The following is a 16,885-nucleotide window of genomic DNA, read 5'->3' as shown; positions in this document are numbered from 1 at the left end:
ATGACAGTTTCCTCTCTTAATGACCTGTGTAAATTGTTAATGTAAGAGTTTTAAAATTTCATGCAACTGAAACTTTTTTTTTTTTGGTCTTCTGTGATCAAGAAATCCCTTGCTTAGTTAAGAAATTTCCCCCTAACCACAGCAATGAAAGTTATCTAATCTGGTTCCTTTCTAAATTTTTTATGGTTTGACCTTTAATGTTCAGATCTTGTTATCCATTTTGAGCTTATTGTGGCATATGGTGTAAGATGTTTGTGTAAACCTAATTTCTTCCAAATTGTTTCCCAGTTTCCCTAGCAACTCTTATCAAATAGGGAGTTCTTCAAGGTAGTTTGTGTTCTGGAATTTACTTAACACTGGCGTATTGAGTTCATTTGTTTTTTATTCTTTCTTATCTAATATATTCCACTGACTACCTCTTCTACTTTTTAAATCATCACCAAATAGTTTTGATGATTACTACTTTATAATATAACTTGAAGTCTGGAAATGTTATTCCTCATCCATTCCTTTATTATTTCCCTTGAGGTTGGCTTTTGGAATTTTCTAGAGACCAAGCTATTTAATGGAGCATTTGTTTTCGCTCAAAGTCACAGCAGTTTTCCTTTCAGATTTTAAGAGCTGCTAACTTTTTCTATTCAGGTTATCCACTGTCATCTTTCCTTCTCCTCTGCTCCATTCTCACCCCACCCCCAGTTTCAGAAGGGGTTTATGATTACAACTTGTAAAAGTAGCCCACTGGGCAAAATGTCTGCACAAAGTAACTTAAAGTTAGTTAGTTGGTGTTCTCCCTTTCAGGCTGGTATGTTAACCATGGAACAGGAGGAGGCCATGATAAACAAGGTACACAAGGGAAAGAGATGTGCTTTCCCACTCTCTTTTCAACAGCTTCCAACTGCTGCTTCCCTTTTTTCCATCTCGAAACTAGATTACATGGGGAATCTGGACAGGATGGATAATTAACTGAACTAAGGATAGGGGTTGGGGTGGAGTGGGGAGGCAGAAAAGCCTCAGGTACAGCAAAAGCTAGCCCTTCAGTAAAACTATGTTTTTCTTTAAAGTAGAGGACTTTAATTGACCTTTTATGCAAACCTAGTCAGTCTAGATTTATATTGGACAGGGTGTTCACTTTGTGGCCCAGATTCCTGTTGTCTAGTCTGTTGCCAACAGAGAGTCCCTGCTGGAGATCTATACTCAAGGAATCTGCGATCTTGGTAAATGTTGTACACTGTGCTATGTATTTTGCACTTGCAAGTTATGTTTTAGCATTGCGCTCTCCACTCTTGGTTGAATTTATACAATGGTATAAGCCATTCAATAAATGAGTAGTCCTGACAACTTGAAACCACATAGGCCAAGATTATAGGAAACTACTGCAGTCAAGTTGGAAAAAAAACAAATCAAAATCCCCTAAAAATTGTAGAGCCACTTAAAGTTCTAGTTTTCTAATTTTATAGCAACATATTTCTGTTACTCACTACTACAAGAGACAATATCATTATTGTAATGGAATATATTGGAAAGGACATTTGTTGTCAGATAAAATTTTTGGTGGGTGAACATTCAAAATCTATTACACTACCCTCTTCATGTATTGTTCTGTGAAGCTGGAGAAAATCATGAAACTGTGGCAACTAGGTCCACTACAAATTTTAGTTATATAATCTCAACTGGGCCCTCATAGCACCAAGGTAATTCACTTTCCCACTCACCACGGCAGCTATTCCGAATCTTTTTATCCCTCCTTGAACTTCCAATGGCATCCCCTCCCTTTACCCCCTCAGCTGATGACCCTTGTCTTGTATTTAACTGAAAAAATTAGAGGTCATTTGGCAAGAGCTCCCTCTTCACTCCTCCTCTTTGTCTTACATCAATCAGTTATCTTTCCTTCTCCCTCTCTTCTCCTTTACTCCCATTTCTCATTAAGAGATGCTGTTTCTCAATAGGAGGGCTACCTACCCCCTCCACCTGCATCCATGATTCCACCCTGTCCTGTCTTGTCCAGAAGACTATCTCCCTCTTTCATCTCCATTCTTTCTAATCTTCAGTCTTTCCCTACATACAGGCTCCTTCCCTGCTACCTACAAACAAGCCCAAGTCTCCACAAAATGACCTCATTTATCTTGACCTCTCCATAATCTCTGACACTTTGATCAAATGAGTTAATGTATGTAAAGCGCTTTGCAAAACTTAAAATATTACATAAAAGCTAGCTATTATTTGACACTGTTCATCACTCTTTTCTTCTGATTACTTTTTCTTTCCTAGGTTTTCAAGACACTGCTTTCTCCTGATTCTTCTACCTGGCATCTCCTTTTCTGTATCTTATCATTATGCCCACTAATTGTAGGTATTCCCCAAATATCTGTCCTAGACCCTCTCTTCTCTTCTAGGAACTCTACATTCTCTGGCTTAGTGATCTTACTGTCTCCAATGGGTTTAAATAAAAATGATTCCCAGGTCTATGTATCCAGCCCTAACATCTCTCTGAGTTCCAGTCTCAAATCACCAACTGTCTTTTGGACATCTTGAACTAAATGTCTCAAAAGTTTCTCAAAACCAACATGTCCAAAACTGAACTCATTATCTTTTCCCCCAGACCCTCCCCTCTTCCAAATTTCCCTATTACTTACTGTGAACGGCACCGTTGTCCTCTCAGTCACCCAAACTTGCAACTTCTATGTCATCCTTGACTCCTTTCGTATACTCACTCCACATATCCAATTTCTTGCCAAATCTTACTGTTTTCCCATTCACAGAATCCCTCTCATGCTTTCATTTTTCTACACTCACAATAGATGCTGCTCTGGTGCAAGCCCTTATCACCTCTTCCCTGGACTACTGCAGTAGCCTTCTAAAAGGTCTCCTAGCCTCAATTCTCTCTCCACTCCAATCCATCCTCCATTCAACTGATTTTCCTAACATACAAGTGTGACTATTTTATCCTCTTATTCAATAAACTCGAGTGGCTTCCTACTGCCTCAAGGATCAAATATACTCTGTCATTCAAAGCCCTTCACTGGCCTCTACTTACCTTTCTAGTCTTAAAATATTTTATTTCCCATCCACGCATTCTATGGTCCAGCCACAGTGGCTTTCTTGTTGTTCCTAGAACATTTCTAATCTCTGTGCCTATTTCCCTGCCTCCTCACCTCCACCTGTTGGATTTTTTCATTCCTCAGCCCAAATCCCACCTTCTACAGGCTTGAGCGCCTTACTACTGAGATCACCTTCCATTTGCCTTCCATTGTATTTATCTTGTATGCAGCACTTTTTCCCATGTGGTCTCCCTCATTAGAATGCCTTCTAAGGCATGGACTCTGTGTGTGTGTGTGTGTGTGTGTGTGTGTGTATCTTTATATCATCAGTGCTTAGCATAGTGCTTGTCACACAGTGTTTAATAAACGCGTTTTGAACTGACTGATAATACCTGTAAGATGTGGATAAAGCCAAATTCCTTTACTGTATAGTGGCAGAAACTTTAGGAATCTTTTTCTTCAACTGTCCCTCCTTTTATTCTCTGCCGAGTTGGAGAGCTATGACTATTGACCATTGGATACCCTATTAAGATTTGGTTAATATGTCCCTTAGTTTTGCTGACCTGCTTCTTTCTCTTTCTTTCATTTTTATTCTTTGTCACATGGATGGATCTCTGAGGAGGGGAGAGAGGAGGGCTTAATTTGGAAATGAAGATGATGTAAAACAAATGATATCAGTAAATTCTCTTAAAAGAGTTCCTTTCTTCAGATTTCCTTTCAAGGGAATAATAACGGCTTATTTACTATTACAAAGTGAGAATATACATTGTTTTATTTGATCCTCAGAAGAGTGCTGTGAGGTAAGTAATGTATTTTCATCCCCATTTTAGAGATAGGGAAACTGAGGCTCAGAAAGGTCAAGCGGTTTACATCTGGAACATATAAGTGAACATAACAAGTGAAAGAGTCAAGTCTTCTGATTCCAAGTCCAACTGCAATGGACCCACAGGGACCCATGAAACTAAAAGGAGCACAGGAAAAGGTGTGAGAACAGCTTAAATGATTGAACTGAAATGCTCTGTAGCATACAGGTTTCCATAAGTAAGATTTCTAAAGAGGTACTTCATTTAATGAGATACTTGTATATACTTAACATATATGTAATAGTAGTTATTTATTTATATTTATTTATGTATTTTTATCACAATATTTATGTTCATAATATTAATGGATATTTACTAGTAATATTCACCTATATCATAACATTCATATTGCACCTATAACAATAGTTGCTATCATACCACATATCATATAATATGATAATAATTTGTAAAGGCCATGTAAGCCTATGAGTAGATGAAATTGTTTCCTGATCCTTTATGAGAAAATTTGCTCTTGATTTACATGGGACTAAAATGAAAAAGCTGACACAGGGACTTGGTCTTAAATGATTTAAAAAACCCTATGATTTTTTATTTCTCCGAAGTCTTTCTCGTAAATACTGCCATACAGCAACGGCATGGATATTTTCTCCGAGGTATTTCAATAAATGAACACGTTACACACTTCCTTATGACTTATGTGTAACACTATAACGTGTGTAATATATTATACACTATATATAACATAGATGTAACAAGTGTATATTATATATGTATATGTATACATATGACAATAATTTATATCATGCCATATGTCATATAACATGACAATAATTTATATTTGATAATACCATTTAAAAAAAAAGCTTTACTACTAAAATCCTGCTCCGATGCCTCTCCATGACAGAGAGGTACCTTGGATCTGACTACATAAGGCCATGTCAGATAAACATAAGGTACTACCCTGGATTCTAGCACGATAAAAAGGTTTGATGTATGAGCTTATTGATGGACTGTGTGTTATTTTTCCAAGGCCCAGTCTAGATAAATTGAGATATGCCCATCACCAGAAGTTTGGGCATTAGGTGATGCATGTTTGTGGCCGTGAAGACTGCTAAGAAGGCTTGCTATCAATGGACCAAGTACCTACACCAGTGAAATGACAGAAGTTAGAGAAGTTTAATGAAAAAAAAAAAGGGAAGTAAGGGATGAAGAAGCCACACCCCACTACTTCACTTATCTGTAAAAGGGGCTAGATCAGGGGAAGGGAACCTTTGGCCTTAGCGCCCCACTGGAGAACCTAGAGGCCACAAGCTCCCCACCCCTGGGCAGGATCAAATGACTTCTTTGGTCCCTTGTGGCTCTAAATTCATGATCCTATCACTACTTTAAACATAGAACAACACAAAATAAAATAAAATTTTGGCAGTTTTTAACCCTTGGGGAATGAATAATTTTGGATACCTGTCAAGTTTTCTGTATAGCTGAAGGTTTGTTCTAAAGATCCAGACTTGTTTTTATTATAGCCACTTTTAAAATGGAAAAATTTCTACTAAAAAAAAGCACGACAAAAAAAAAAAACCCTTTCTACTAAAACCTTTTCACTTTAAGGCCTTCTTAGATAGTATATGCTGATTAATAGATTGTATCGGATGGCTTACTGGCTCAGGGAGTGGGGATGGGAAGGAATAGAATTCTGAACTCAAAAGTTAAATTGTTTTAATATGCAATTGGGGAAAAATAAAATATTATTTAAAAATAGTATATGCTGAATAAAGTTGATTTTTTTCCCCTAGATTTGGGCATTATGAAAAATCCATGCTTTTAATGTGTTTTAATAAAGGGGTGCTCCTATGGGGCTATTCAAGTATGTAGGGGGCTGTTTATGTCTACACTCAATGTCCCTAGATAGCTGTGGCTTTCTGAATTTTTGTTTCTGGTTGTTACAGTTGTTGTCTTATCCTGTTTCTCTCTGCTGTCAATGGGCCTGCTTTCATAGTCTCTTTATTTCTTTCCAGTTCTGTTTGGAATTTGGAAGCCAGTTAGCTAAGCTTGATTGAATTGTGCAGAGTAAGAGTAAATACTGTTCCTATCATTTAACTTCTTACAAATCTGTAAAAATAAAGATAAGAAGAACCTGCACTAAAACCTTGCAGGGTTATCTAATGAATAAGGTACTTAGTAAGCACTTAATGTGTACAAAAAACTCTATTAAGCTCTTAGGGTCCATGGACACAGTTCCTACTCTCTAGGGACTCATATTCCATTGTGTTTTTGCATAGTGCTATAAAAATGTAAGCTATTATTATTATGTACTGTATAGTATCTAGTCAGCTGGGAAATATATTGTATGAATTACATGCATCTTGCATGAACAGATGCTGGTTTAATGAGGTTTGAATGTATGTCTGTGTCCAATCATCAAACATTTCATTCTCTTTACCACCTTCTCTCATGGACAGAAAGTGAAACTTCTCTATGAGAAATTCTTTCCTGACTTATGAAAATCTGCATTTTCCCCCTCATTATTACAAACAAAAGAAAGTCAGCAGGAAGACTAAGAAAGTTCAGCACAAGATTTCCTAAACTTTTGTTGTTGTTCATTTGTTTCAGTTATGTCTGACTCTCTGTGACTCCATTTGGGGTTTTCTTGGCAGAGATACTGGAGTGGTTTGCCATTTCCTTCTCCAGCTCATTTTACAGATGAGGAAACTGAGGCAAACAGGGTTAAGTGACTTAAGTGTTTGAGGCTGGATTTGAACTCAGGTCTTCCAGACTCTAGGCCCAGCGCTCTAACCACTGCACCACCTAGCTGCCAATCAATGTAGAGGGTAGACTCTTCGAGGTCAGAAACTACTCTGTTTTTGTCTTTGTATATTCACCACCTCGCCACAATGCCTGGCACACACAATAATCTCTTAATAGATGCTTCTTGATTGACAAGACTGCAACATAGTGTGCTCAGTCCTCTTTTCCACACTTCTTTGAATACTTAAAACACTCAGCTTTCAAAACCTAAAATATTGTTTCCTTTCAAAATACTGTTTTTAATAGCTATTGCAAAACTTGAAATAACAAAACTAAATACTAACTACTTTAGCTAGGTGGCACGGTGGATATAGCACTGAGCCTGGAGTCAGGAAGACCTGAGCTCAAATGTGACCTCAGACACTAGCTGTGTGAACCCAGGCAAGTCATTTAACCTCTGTTTGCCTCAGTTTACTCATCTGTAAAATGGGTATACTATTAGCACTACCTTCCAGGGTTGTTGTGCGGATCAAATGAGATAATAACTGTAAAATACTTAGCATAGTGCCTGGCACATAATAGGTGCTATGTAAATGTTCGTTTTTAAAAAAAAAATAAAAGAACTGTTACATCGCATAAAGAAGAAATGAAATGGGAGAAACACTGGTTCTGCAGTCAAAGAATCTGGGTCCAAGTCCTGCCATCCTGTTTATCTTTCTTTCTTTCGTTAAGCAACTACTGTGTGCCAGGCATTCAGAGGTCATCTGGCCTAATGCTTTTATTTTACAGATGAGAAAACTGAGGTTCAGAGAGGTTAAAGCTCTTGCCCCAAATCACACAGCTTATTAAAGCAGAGACAGAATTCAAACCCAAGTCTTGATTCCTAGTCAGTGGCTTTTCCAATGCACCTTTCTACCTTGGGCAAGTCCCTTCATCTCTCTTGGCCTGTTTCTTAATCTGTAAAATGAGGGGGCTAGGTGAAGATGGCATTTAAGGTCCCTTCTAGTTCTAAATCTATGATCCTAGAAAATTGCTGCACTGAAAAACAGACAGTTATTCTTAGAAAGACATTTTAGTTCCATCCTGCAGCTTTCAAAGCCATCCAGATTTTCAGGGACACAGATTCTCCTGGTGGCTGCTGGCTAGAAGGAAGAATTTGATTTAATTCATTTTTAAATAAAACTTTGGAAACGATTCCTTTTTTTCTTCCTTCAAAAATTGTTATTAGAAAAATCAATGTTATAAACTAATTGTGAACAGTGTCTCAGACTGGAATTAAAACAGCTTCATTTGAACTGAGGAACTGCATCTATCTTCTGCTTTCTCAGTAGGGCGATGCCTCAGTTTTATTCAGAAGATATTCAGAAGGTTAGGTTATCTAGTAGCCTCAAGTATCCAGATTAAAAAAAGAGAGAGAAAAGAGCCAAAAGGAGCCAAAGACTCAAAGATAATATCTGATGCAATGTGACTGTCCAAAAAAATCCAAGGGCTTTCTCATTGGCTGCCCAAGCCTTTACTAGGCAAGCTGCTTTGCAAAGAAAGGGAAACTCATGGGGAAAAATAAGGAATGAAGACTGAAAAGCAAAGGCGTAGGGGTGGGGGGAGAGAAGAGAAAGAAGAGAGTAGGAAATGTCAGAGCATTAGATTTAAAAAAAAGCAATGGTGAGCAGCTGAAACTGACAATGAAGAGAAGTCACTCAGCCGTGAAAATTAAAAAAAAAATTCTCCATGAGGATGGAGCACCATTTGGCTCTGAAGGTCATTAGCGTGCCATGATAAAAGTGCAGTTACAGGCAAAGCTTGGGCTGGAGATGTGGCCAGATAGCAGACTAGTCAGGTGAAAGCAGGCTTCAGTGAGGTTTTTTGGAGCTCTACCAAAAAATCACCCAGAAAATGTATTGTTCAACATAAGCAGGCTCTCATCACTGGAAGTTTAGATCTCCAATGAGTCTACGCCCAGGGAATGACCCTTGAAGGCAAGAGGTTCTTAATCTGGGGTCCACAGATAAGGGGTCTGTGGATAGATTTCAGGGGAGGGTCCATGAATTTGTATGGGGAAAAAATGATATCTTTATTTTTGTTGTTATGTCAATTTAGTTGTGTCTGACTTTTCATGACCCCATTTAGGGTTTTCTTAGCAAAGATACTAGAGTAGTTTGCCATTTCTTTCTCCAGTTCATTTTACTGGATGGAAACTGAGGCAAACAGGGTTAAGTGACTTGCTCAGGGTCACACAACTAGTAAGTGTCTGAGGATGTATTTGAATTCAGGTCCTCCTGATTCCAGGGCAGGGATTTATTCACTGTGCCACTTAGCTTTATTTCATTTTAAAATGTTTTTCTGAGAATGTATTCATAAGCTTTATTAGACCGCCAAAGAAGTCTGTCACATATCACTGCTCTAGGCAGATCTGAGGCCTTAAAGGCCTCAGGTTCATTATAGCAAGTGCTAAGCAAGATTTCCACTTGGGAATCTTCCATGTCAATATCTCATGATTTTGGGTCTGGACCTGGTGCTTCACAGAAGTAATCTTCCTTTCTGACCTCTCCTCCTACCTGGATCAGAAGAAAGGCTCCTGGCAGACCCTGAATGAATACACAGCCCAATCAATTCAATAAACATTTAAAAAAAATTTTTAAATGACCAAAAAAGGGGCTTTTGTGGAAGATGTATAGAAATAGATTTCAGCTTCATGTGAAGAAAAAAAAAATCCTAATAATTGTAGAGAGAGTTCTCCACATCAATGAAACCCCAGGGCTAGACCAATTATAGAAATTGTATTGTAGAACAAGTGTTAAATTTAGAATTAGGAGACATATTTACTGTGATTTTCAGTACATGTTGACCTTTGGCAAGTCAGGTAGGCCCTCTAGGCCTCAATATCTTCATCAGCAAGATTATGATGATGATGATGATGATAACTACAATTTATATAGAGCTTACTATGTGCCAGGCACTGTGATAGGCACTTTACAGTTATTATCTCATTTGATAAAAAAATTTCACCTCTAAGGACCCTATAAGACTATGGAGGCATGCTGGCTCATCCTGAGAAACTAGAAGATTGTGTGTTATAAAGTCATGAAGACAAGCAGGAAATTAATAATTGTCAGCATTTCATTATTTTCTACCAACTTCTTCTCATCTTCAAGCTACAGGCCATAATAGTCAGTCAGTAAGCATTTGTTAAGTACCTACTATGTGCTAGGCACCATGCTAAACATTGGGATATGAAGAAAGGCAAAAGTCAGTCCCTGCCCTCAAGGAGCTCACATTCTAATCAGGATTTATTTGGGAGTGCTAGATTTGGAATGAGAAAGCCTTAGTTTCAAATCTGGGTTTTATTACTTACTACCTGTGTGATCTTAAGCAGATTGCTTAACCTCTCAGGGCCTCTCAGTACCTCATCTGTAAAATGGACTAGATGGTCTCTCAGATACCTTATGATCCACTAATGGAAATTTAGGATATAGGACCACGACTCTAGGGATAGACATATACTCCTGGGACTAAAGGATGCTCAACCAAAGATTTCTGCTTTGTTTTCCATAACACTTAAAGCTTTAAGAGGGGAAGACCTCAGTATAATACAAGAGAGGAGGGGAGGAGGATACATACTTTGCCCCTGGTTTCCTGGCTAGGGGCACATGAGCTTTTAGAGTAAGAACATCCATTCTTCTCACACTCCCCACCTCTCCCTCTGCTTACTAGCTGTATGACCCCGGGCAAGTCACTTAACTGCTATTTGCCTCAGTTTCCTCAACTGTAAAAAGGTGATAATAATAGCTAACAGCTAATAATAGGTAATAAATAATAGATGAAATAGAAAATAATTGCAAGGTTGTTGTGAGGAGCATAAGAGAATATTTGTAAAAATTACTTAACACATTGCTCGGCACCTAGTAGGCACTATATAAATACTTATTCCTTTCCACTGTAGGAAAGAATGCCCGAACACTTTGTGTCATAAAAGAGATTATCTGACATGACATGATAAATGTATGCAGAGGGTTGACTGGAAAAGCCTGATGCTGGAGACTTTTGAAACTACATTCTCCAAAGCACCTCTACTCTTAATGTAGCCAAACAGAAACAGGTTTGCACAACACTGAAATTTTCAATAATTAACTCCCTTTTGTTCAAGAAGCAATGCTAACCATAGCAAGGTGTCACCTAGCTTAATTGAGGAAAATCCAAAATGCTGATGTTTACAATGTGAACCTCTTAAGTTTTTCCATTTGTGAAATGGGACTATGAGGCCTGGCCCTTATCTTTCTTACAGGTATCTCAGGGATGTCAAACTAAAAAAAAAAAACCCCAAAACAAAAAAAAACAGTTAGATAGGGTAACAGATAGAGCACTGAACTTGGAATTAAGAAGTTCAAATTCAGCCTCACTAGCTGAAAAGTCACTTAACTTCTATTCACCTCAGTTTCTTTGACTGTAAAATGGGAATAATAATAGCACCTACCTCCCAGGGTTATTGTGAGGATCAAATGAGGTGGCATTTGTAAAGTCCTTAGCACAGTAGGCACTATGTAAATATTAGCTATTATTATTGTTGTTGTCATTATTAATTCTTAAATTGTACTTTTTCAGGGGTGCAGGGAGGGCTTAGGTAAATGTAAGCTAAAAGGAAAAAAACACCCTTTGGCATGGAACAATCAACAACATTCAATTGCCTGCTATGTGCCAGGCACCATGTTAGTCCTGCAGATTCTACGAACAAAAAAAGGGAAGTCTCTGTTTTCAGGGTGCTTGCATTCTCAGGTGAGACAATACAGGGTGTTCCAAAAGTCTTAGTGTGGTTTTAAGCTTTAATGACTTAAACTGAACTAAAACATTTGCGTTACCCTGTGTAAGTACACAGATGATAAATACAAGGTTGTTTTGGAAGGAGGGCACTAGCAGCTGGGAGGATCAGAAAAGGCTTCATATAGAAGACGGATCTTGAGCTGAATCTTGAAGGAAATAATGGATTTGGAGGTGAAGGGAAGGGTGGAGGGTGTACCAAGCACAGAGGACAGTCAGTACAAAGGCTGGGAGACAGGAAACAGAACATTATTTGTGCAGAACAGAGGTTGGCATCCCTCAAAACACAAACCAAAAAGTGGTCATTAATTTGTTGCTTCTGGTGGAATCCTTTCTATATATTAAAAATTAAAACACTTTTTTGCTTAAGAAGTGGAATCCCATCTGTGATTTCCCTAGATGATTCAGAAAGATGAACTAACTGTGAAACCCCATAAAAAAATTTCCTTTTGGATCATAATGTCAACGAATGAGTGGTCAATGAGGGGACAAAAGGTTCTTTGGAATAAAGTTGAAGCTACTTGAAAGTATAAGATCCCAAAGATGACAAATAACATAATAGGCTTTCCAGGACCTGGCTGGTTATTATCTTAGGGTTATAAGGATACAAAAAAACTCACATACCACAAATTCAAGTAATGTGGACAAAGACTTCCAGAGATTAACAATGGATTATGTACTCAGTAATTTACAGGATACACTAATGGGGAAAAGGGAGGAAATGAACACTTGTAGCCTGTTGTGTGTCTAACACACCAACAGAGTACAAGTGGGCAAATATGGAACTCACAGCTGGAATGCACCAATGTAAGGATGTAGATTGTTCAAGAGAAAGCAGTGTAATAGTATCATATGTTACAGGGTGCAAACTGGTGTGGAAATATATGAACCTGAAAGTAGAATCTTGGTGGAGAGTGTCTAGAGGAAAATAAAAGGAGAGAAAAACAGAAGTGACATCATCAGATTGATTACTACAGACTGTTTACCTTTATGGAAGAAACATAATGAATTACAAAACATGAGAGTCAGAAAGGACCTTAGAGGCCATCTGGACCTAAGTAGCATGGGAGAGAGAGTATTAGGTCTGGAGTTGGGAAGACTTGAGTTCAAATCCTGCTCAGACACTTACCAGTTATGTAACCCTGGACAAGTCAAATAAATTCTCTCAACCTCAGTTTTTTTTTAATCTGTAAAATGGGAATAATAATAGCACCTCTCTCATAGGGCCACTGGGAGGATCAAATGAGATAACATGCAAGGCATTTTGCAAACGTTAAAGTGTTATAAAAATACTAGTTATCATTATGATTGTGATTATCTAGTCCAATCTATACATGAAAGGAATTCCCATTATAACATACCTGACAAGTGGTTCATTTGCCATCCAATGGAAATGCAATTATTGGCCAAGTCTTTTTGATTCTACCTCCATGTCTTGGATCTGTTCCCTTCTCTCTGCTCACGTATTCATTTGAAAAAATGGGCCACCCATATAATTAGAGGGAAGGATTACCTTTCGGGAGTCTGAGGGCTGCCCATAGGTATCTATGAAATACTGAAAGAACCATACGTCTCATTCTAGGCTTTCATCACCTCTCCCACTGATTACTGCAATAACTTTTTATTTGGTCCTCTTGTTCCATTTCTTTCTCTAACATGCTGCAGAATTGCTATCCCCAAATACAAGAATGAAATTCCTGATTGTTGGTTTTCAGTTGTGTCTGACTCTCCATAATGCCATTTGGGGTTTTCTTGGCAAAGACACTGGAGTGGTTTGCCATTTCTTCCTCCAGCTAATTTCATAGATGAAGAAACTGAGGCCAACAGGGCTGAGTGACTTGCCCAGGGTCACACAGTTAGTAAGTGTCTGAGGCCAGATTTGAACTCAGGAAGATGAGTCTTCCTGACTCCAGGGTTGGCACTCTATCCATTGTGTCAGCTAGCTGCCCTAAATTCCTGACATAGACCACAAAAACTCAAAAGAAAGATGTAGTAGTGATGGGATATTTCATCTAATCAAACATCTACTGGAAGTGTCATTCTTTTAAAAGCAGATCAGGCCTCCCTTGCTAACTATTTCATAGCTCGGAAAGTCAGGGAAAGGCTACTATGATCTAATTCTGATTAACCAAGAAGATACCGGCGGCAAAGGAAAAGGGAATGAAACCAAGGAAATAACCAAGGATGAGATCAATGGGCAGGGTCAGAATTATACTCTAGACTTTTGGAAAGTAGAATCTACAAAGTTAAGAGACAGAATAGATTATGTCCTATGGTCTAAGACTCAAAATCAATATGACTTAGGAGACTTTCAATATGAAATCATGACCACATAATGACAAAGATCTAGATCAGAGATATTTAATTTTGGTGGCATCAGGGGACCCTCCTGGTTGGAGGGTCTCAAGAAAAGACCAGAGGATAACTTATTGGATATATGTGTGTGTGTGTGTGTGTGTGTGTGTACATATATATACATATACACGCACATACACACACACACACACACATATATATATATACATACATACATATACACACTAAGGGAATTCTTTTTTTCAGTTGAGATTAAGATTGATCCTGTATCATTTTCTTATTGATTTTATTTGCAACTAATTGATTTTGTCCTGTAACAGCTTAAGTCATGGTTCTTTGTTTCTGAACTTGGTTCAGAGTTCAGCTGGCCTGTAATGGATTAAGTTTAAAAATCCAGCTCTCCTACTCAAAGAATTTTTGCTAACTTTGGGGAATGTAAGAATTCAAGGGAGTTTGGGCCTCATATCTTTATGTCACCAAGCTCTCCTTCAAGGATGTCTGGTTTGCTGTCCAAAAGTCTGGGTATCTTGTACCTGGACTCAAACAAAGAACACTTCTTATCCTCACAAAAGAAAAAGGGGGAGTCATTGCTAGTCCCCATTACCAAGCTTCCAACCAATCATGTTGTTCCCTGCACCTCAGCTCTGTAACCAATCATGTTGCCCTCAAACCCATGAAGTCATCTTTCCTCTTCTGTTTTTTGTTCTGTACTACCCAAAACCTATATAAGGGGAACTGTCTATTTGCTCAGTGTCCTTGCCATTAATGGAGGCAAGCCACGGGCCCATTTATTGACAGGTAGCATGCCCCTGCTAATGAATTTATCTTGCTCACAGATCTGCCTCAGTCTACCCTTCTGTTAAAATTTAATTGAGACACATGTGAACTAGATTAGATGGTCACTGAGGTCCCTTCCAACTCTGAGACACTGATTCTCAGACGTCTTGTTGATTTTGGACTTTATGGTCCAATAATAAAAAATTTGTATGTCCCTGGGAAAACACCTAGTGCCTGGGGCGGAGGCAGATGGCTGTAATATTAATGGCAGACAGAGAGAAAGTTTTCAAATGCTATTCTGCTTCTTTCTTGGTTGATCAAGGGGAATACTCTTCAGACTAGAAAGTCTAGAATGGTGGAAGAGAAGAGAACTGGATTCGAAGTCAGAAAACATGTATTTGAATAACATCTCTTTAATTTACTACCTATGTGGCCTTGTATAAGGCAATTTAATGTTTCTGGTTCATGGTTCTCTTAGCTGTTAAATAAGGAGGTTTGGATTGCGAGCCTCTAAATTTCCTTCCAGCTTTAAATTTAGAATCCCATGAACAAACATGATTAAGAGAAAAAGCTATCTTTAATTAAGAAGATACCAGCAATAGTAATACTAGCCAATGTTTACATAGCACTTTAAGGTTTGCACGTAATTTACATCAAGAATCTCTAAACAACTCTGTAGGAGTATTATGATCCCCCATTAAAAATAGTATTATCCCCATAAAGTAGGAGCTATTATTATCCCCACGAAAAGTAGTATTATCCCCATAAAGTAGGAGCTATTATTATTCCCATTTAAATATGAGGAAACTGAGGCTGAGAATGGTTAGGTGACTTACCTATGGTTAAATAGTTAATTAATGAGAAAGGATTTGAATTCAGGGCTTCCTGATTTCAAGTCCAGATAGTAAGAGCTCTTCTTATTTCACAAATACATCTTTTGGACCAAACAAATTGTTTGCTAGGAAATATGATTCCCTGCTCCCATCCCAACATTCTGGGTAGGAAAGGACAGGTGTAGGTCACTTGAAGAGGTCCAGTGTAGAATTTAGAATGCCATTTGATTAAAGAAAAAGCTTTATGGAAAAAACAAAGCATATGAATTTGTGTTGTATGAGGGTCTATTTTTTTTTCAAATTCATGAGTATTTCTCTCAAAAAATACTGTCTATGAAGTTTGAATTTGCTGTTGCCATCAGAATTATTTTTCTCCGGAATGATTTTGCTATGATTAGTTGTAATGAAAGAATGCCAAGACTCTGTAGAATAATGTGACTTGTCTCAATGTCAAGATAAATTTTCTTGGTTCAGATAATATACACATAAACCTATTTTCAAATAGCTATTGGACTCAGTTGCTCCTTCACCTACCTGCTGAGACCCAAGTTCATAGTTCATCACTTCATGTCCCAAGACCAGGGTTCTAGCTTTTGGAATTTCTCCTATAAATGTGTTGAAAAAAACACAAAACAAAACCAGGATCATTAACGGCTACAAAGCTACCTTTTATGTACCTTGTATATATTTAACCACCTTGGCTATTTACTTTTACCTCCCTAGACACAATACATATATTCTTGAAAGTAAATATTTAAAACGCACATGGGGAGAGAAGGAATCTTTCATGCAAAATCATTTGTAAAGATGAAAAATCCTTTTCTAATATAATTCATCATCCCCAGTTTACCTGTTTGGCACGTTTTAATTTTTTATATGATCTTAAGGTACTTTATCCCCATATTGGATTATATATTAGCATCAGAATACAAGACAAACTTATGGAATTGAAGAGGCTAAAAACAAAAGCTTCTTGATTTTGGCTATATGCTGTCATACAATAGGAAAAATGGAACACACAACTCTTTTGCCATAAGATATATCACTTCTTTACCTATTCACTTTTAGCTTAGCTCGTTTAGCCTTCCTAAATCAATGATTCAACTATATTATTCTCTATGTAATATAAAAGTTATCTAATTCTTACATAGCAGTTTAGAATTTAATATTTAAACTTAAAAATATCTCTCCAGGGCTTATACTATGAGAAATGCAGCCTAAATTCTAGATTATACTCTCTAAATAATTCCATTCTCTTCTCTACCTATTTTCAGGCTTCCCATTTCCATCCTTCTTCCCTTGTCATTGTTCTGTCTACTCAACCATTTTAGAGATGTAACTAACAAGTGTCAATTGTCCTGTTTATTTAGTACTTTCTTGTATTTCTGCTATGTTTAGTTTTGCCACTAATCCCAATTTAAGGAAAGATTTTAAAAATCTTTTCAAACTCCTAACTCTATTTTCTTCAGTGCATCAAGACAGAAGATTTAAGAATCTTCTTTAGCATCCTAAAATCCTAAACCAGGAACTCCTAAGCCAG

At 37.7% G+C, this 16,885-nt stretch overlaps 1 protein-coding gene across 2 annotated transcripts in view; it reads right to left on the bottom strand.

The window, feature by feature from the left end:
- Positions 1 to 16,885, bottom strand: part of CHST10 (carbohydrate sulfotransferase 10) — a 49,981-nt gene that overhangs the window by 31,611 nt on the left and 1,485 nt on the right. For both annotated transcript variants that reach the window (XM_027842573.1, XM_027842572.1), the window contains exon 3: positions 15,880 to 15,950. Coding sequence is in view for 1 of the 2 variants with exons in the window: in XM_027842572.1 (XP_027698373.1) it covers positions 15,880 to 15,899 (20 nt within the window). In the remaining variant the exon portion in view is untranslated. The remainder of the gene's footprint in view (positions 1 to 15,879; positions 15,951 to 16,885) is intronic.

Source organism: Vombatus ursinus, unplaced genomic scaffold (genome assembly GCF_900497805.2).
Source record: "Vombatus ursinus unplaced genomic scaffold, bare-nosed wombat genome assembly UNPS02014877.1, whole genome shotgun sequence".
Lineage (NCBI taxonomy): Eukaryota > Metazoa > Chordata > Mammalia > Diprotodontia > Vombatidae > Vombatus > Vombatus ursinus.
Note: the sequence above shows the minus strand (reverse complement) of the source record. Positions and strands in the feature narration are given on the sequence as shown.